A 4262-nucleotide genomic window follows, 5' to 3' on the forward strand; every position below is an offset into this window, starting at 1 on the left:
AAAGAGGAGCGCTTAATTCCCCTAATCCCATCAGTGACATACAAAGCTACAGGTCAGAGATCTGGCCATCTACTTTTCCCAATTCTTAGAATGGAACATTCAAGCTGATGTCCTAGAGTGAGTTCACTGACACATCCCATGAAAGCAAAATGCTCATAGAAATGGATGCCCTTGCTGATGATGGTAAATGAGGTCACTATATGGCACAAATTATTTATACTTGAACACTAACTGAAAGGTTGTTAGTTCAAAGCCATCCAGTGGTACCTTGGAAGAAAGGTCTAATTTACTATAAAGATTGTTATGTACCATTGAGTCGTAACCAACTCATAACAGATCCTTCAGTGGGTTGTCAGAGGTAGTACATTTTACAGGAGGAGATTGTGTATCTTTCACTCGTGGAGCAGCTGGTGGATTTTAATCTAATGTCTTTGGGTTGGCAGTGTAGCTCCTTACCCCTGAGTCACCAGAGTATCCATAAAGGTCACAGCCAAGAAAACTGCATAGAGCAGCTCTACTCTATAATACAGGGTCATCATAAGTTAGGTTTGACATAATAGCAATTTTTTTGTTATGATGACTTAGGGTGCATCATTCTTCATTCTTTTCTCCTGGAGATTGGTCCTATAATCTGCATGGGCATCTAGCCACATGTCTGAGTGTCATCCTAGATACTGTCTCCCTTACCAGCTTTATTCAGTGGTGACCAAGTTCAGTGGGGCCTATCGCTAAATATCTTTCGACTGTTTTCTTTTGTTCTCATCTTTAACATTATAGCACCTTGTTCCTCACTGTCTCCCTTGAGGATTTATATGGAAGTCTCCCTGCCTTCCTTTTGCTTTTGTACCTAACTTCCATGCTGCCTCCAAAGCCATCTTAATAAGACACAAATATGATAATTTTGTTTAAACTAAAAATCAAACCACTTGCTGTCAAGATGAACCCAACTCATAATGATCACATGATCACTAGAGTAGAACTATACTAGGGTTTCTAAAGGCTGATTTTTAATTTTTCAGGAATAGAGCATTAGACTTTTCTTCTGAGGATGAACTTGAACTTCCAATATTCCAGTTAGCCAAGTGTGTTAACCATAGCACCAGCCGGAACTCTAACAGGGATCTCAACTCCATTGAGTAACCACTCAATAATGTTTGTTAAATGAATGAATGGATGAATGAAACTATGCCAGAGAAGTTAGCATCCATTCTTGACTGGAGTTCCTTATATGAAAGCAAAATATATTTGAGTTGATTTTCTAAAAGATCTCTTTCCCAAATCTGTCTAGCACATGAAGAAAAGAGATGCAGAGAAAATATAATTGTTCATAGACATGGTTATTAATGAAAGTATAGAAGTCATTTCATTATTTTATTCCCTCCTATGGACCTAAGTATTTCAGATTTCTTCTGAGAAGATGGCTTAGAATGGAGAAAGCAAATTTAGAACTGCCATGGATGGTATTTCCCCCAAATTTTTGTTTAATAGGATTTTCTTTGTTGTGTAATTAGACCCCACCATGATAGGGTGTGAGTTATAAAAAGAGAAGCTTAGATACATAGGCAACATATATGTGGGAAAAGACAGATGTCATGCAAGAATGTTGTAGAAGGATTGCCAAGGAACCAAGCAATCAAGGACTGCTACTCTCCTGGAGGGAGTCAAACAGCTGAGACCCTGACTTACACTTCCAGACTTCAGAACAGTGAGAAAATAAATTTATTTTCCTTAAAGCCAACCACATGTGGTCTTGTGATCCAAGCACTAGGAAAACTAGAATATGTTTTAACCGAAGAGCAAAGTTCCAGGATGTTGGTGTTTCCATTCTGGTCTTTGAGTTCTGCGGCTGTCAGTTCCTCTCTGGAGCTTTTGAAGTAAAATTTATGAACCTGGAAAAAGGATGAAAGTCACACAAGTGTTGAGGACTTTTGTTCATAGGGTCGCTATGAGTTGTCTACGACTCAATGGCACTTAACAACAACAACAACAACAACAACAACAATCAAACGGTTGGTAGTTCAAATCCAACCAGTGGCTTGGAACGAAGAACTGGGTATCTTCTTCTGTAAAGATTACAGCTAATAGAACTTTATGGTACAATTGCACCTCGTTATAGGGTTGAGTTGGGATTAACTTGATGGTACGCAACACAACAGGCACTGGATGAATGTGTTGGAAAGCATTTTCTCTGTTATCATTATCCTGACTTCATTTTAATTTTTTGCTTTATTTTTTCCTTTAATTTTTCTACTTTCTGCGTAATTAAGGACAAACTGACAGCTCGAGAGTCTGCTCAGAGTGGGGCAGGTAAAGCTGCTCCTGTTTAAATTTCCCTTACATTAGTACTGTATGTTCTAGGTAAAAGAAAGCATTTCAGCTCGTAGTATCTGCCTAGGGAATGTGAGAGTTTACTCCAGAATGCCAGAACAGGCCTTGGGGTGTCTAATGGAAAAGCTAGAATGCCTTTCTGGAGCAAGAATTGAAATTGCTCTGCATAATGATTGAAAAAGGATTGTTATTATTCCCTGGGTCAAAGTATATTCTCAGTGATTAATGCTGGTTGCGTTTTTCTCCTGCCAGCAAGGATTGGACATTAAAAAAGAAAATCAGCTGGAGGTTAGATGCCAAGGAAGAAAGAGCAAGTTCAGAGCTCTGTTGATTGTAGGAGATGATCAGAACCCTTAAACTTAGAGTAAGAATGTGTGGTGGACTTCACCAGGAGAGAGGGACCAGGATAAGGTAGTGGAGAGAAAGATCTCTTTTTTTCTTTTCTCCCGAGCTCTGGCCCTGGATGACATCTTCCTGCAGTTGTCATGGTCTTGGCACAGTGCCTTTGATCTTCTGGGTGCACATTCTTCCTTCCAGAGCCGCCTCTGCATTTCAGGTGCTAGAGAACAGTCTTAAGCCAGCCTGGGTTGGCATTAAGTTTGCCGTTTCTCTCCAGGACCTTTCCTCTATAGGTGCCGCATGCACTGATTTATCCACAAACACGATTTGCCTGATTGTTGCAGTTCGGGCCCGGAACAATTTTAATTAATGGGAAAATGGTCCTCAATACACCGATTAGACCTCTTCAGGTACAACAAGATAAAAGCCTGATAATTTGGATGGAGTACTCTTCTTAAATGTCTACTCTGGCTTTGGCAGCCAATGGGAAAACTGGGCTCTCTCCCACCTGATCCAATGAGTAATTAAGAGAGGATTTTTTTTTTCTTCCTACCTCTCTCTCCCTTCCTTCCACCCCCTCCCCAACTGAAGCTTAACAGGTTGGTGGTATAATTTGAAGACTTGAAGGGGTGTCACACTAGGAGCTTAAGCAAGAGTCAGGGGCACCTTCTCCCCAGTTCCCAGGCACTGTCCAGCTGGGGTTGAATAGCAGGCAAGAAGGGGAGGAAGGAGGTGGAAGCAAGCAAGGTGGGTGACGCTTCTCAGCCAAGTTTGCCTGGGGCCAGCCGCCATGAGCGAGCTGGGTGCTCAGAAGGACAGTGATGGCACTGTGTCTCGCCTGCTCAACGTGGTGGAGAGTGAGCTCCTAGCAGGGAGGGAGAAGGGTGACCCTACAGAGAAGCAACTTCAGATCATCCTGGAGGATGCGCCTCTCTGGCAGAGGTTCAAGGAAGTCACTAATGAAATGATTGTGACCAAGAACGGCAGGTGAGTTTATCTGAGGCCCTGTGAGGGCTGATGGGGCTGGGCCAGGAGGGTGAGTATTGAATATTGAAGAGTTTGTCTCTCTCTACAGAGGCACTGTACTCTCTGATTACATACACTTCCGAAAAAGACTGTCTCATAAGGCTTTCCCTCAGCCTACTTAATGAGTTTCTTTGAGATCGTCAGAAAAGTGGCAGGGGAAGCCACCTGTCTTAATGTGCATTTTGAATGGAGAAATTAGGGAAGTTACTATATAGGGGTTATTCCCTGTGGATTTAGGGTACATGCTCGAGCTGTCAGAAATTAATACTGTTTTTTGACTGACAGCACTGTTGGCACAGATCTGGGTCCCAACTCTTCTCATTTAAGAGGAAAGCCAACTTTATCTAGAACTGGATGGCTTTCTTGTATGTACAGGAGACTAACTAGAACTTTCAGTCCAGCTACAGATCGGGAGCGAGATGATACTAGAGTGCCTATCACTGTACTGGCTTCTCTCTGTGTGTGGTGTGTGTATTGAGTCTTCAGTTGAGAGAGTGTGTGTGTGTGTTTGGCGCTATGTGAGAATGATGGCAGTTATAGGTCATGAAACCTTAATATTTTGCCTTACA

At 42.0% G+C, this 4262-nt stretch overlaps 1 protein-coding gene across 1 annotated transcript in view; it reads left to right on the top strand.

The window, feature by feature from the left end:
- The first annotated feature begins 3408 nt into the window (after positions 1 to 3408).
- The window catches only part of TBX19 (T-box 19), a 54960-nt gene continuing 54106 nt past the window's right edge, over positions 3409 to 4262 (top strand). Inside the window, exon 1 of the mRNA XM_006887407.1 lies at positions 3409 to 3654. Within this exon, the coding sequence (XP_006887469.1) occupies positions 3458 to 3654 (197 nt within the window). The 5' untranslated portion in view covers positions 3409 to 3457. The remainder of the gene's footprint in view (positions 3655 to 4262) is intronic.

This window comes from Elephantulus edwardii, unplaced genomic scaffold (assembly GCF_000299155.1).
Source record: "Elephantulus edwardii isolate Elephantulus edwardi_28Jun2011 unplaced genomic scaffold, EleEdw1.0 scaffold00057, whole genome shotgun sequence".
Taxonomy (NCBI): domain Eukaryota; kingdom Metazoa; phylum Chordata; class Mammalia; order Macroscelidea; family Macroscelididae; genus Elephantulus; species Elephantulus edwardii.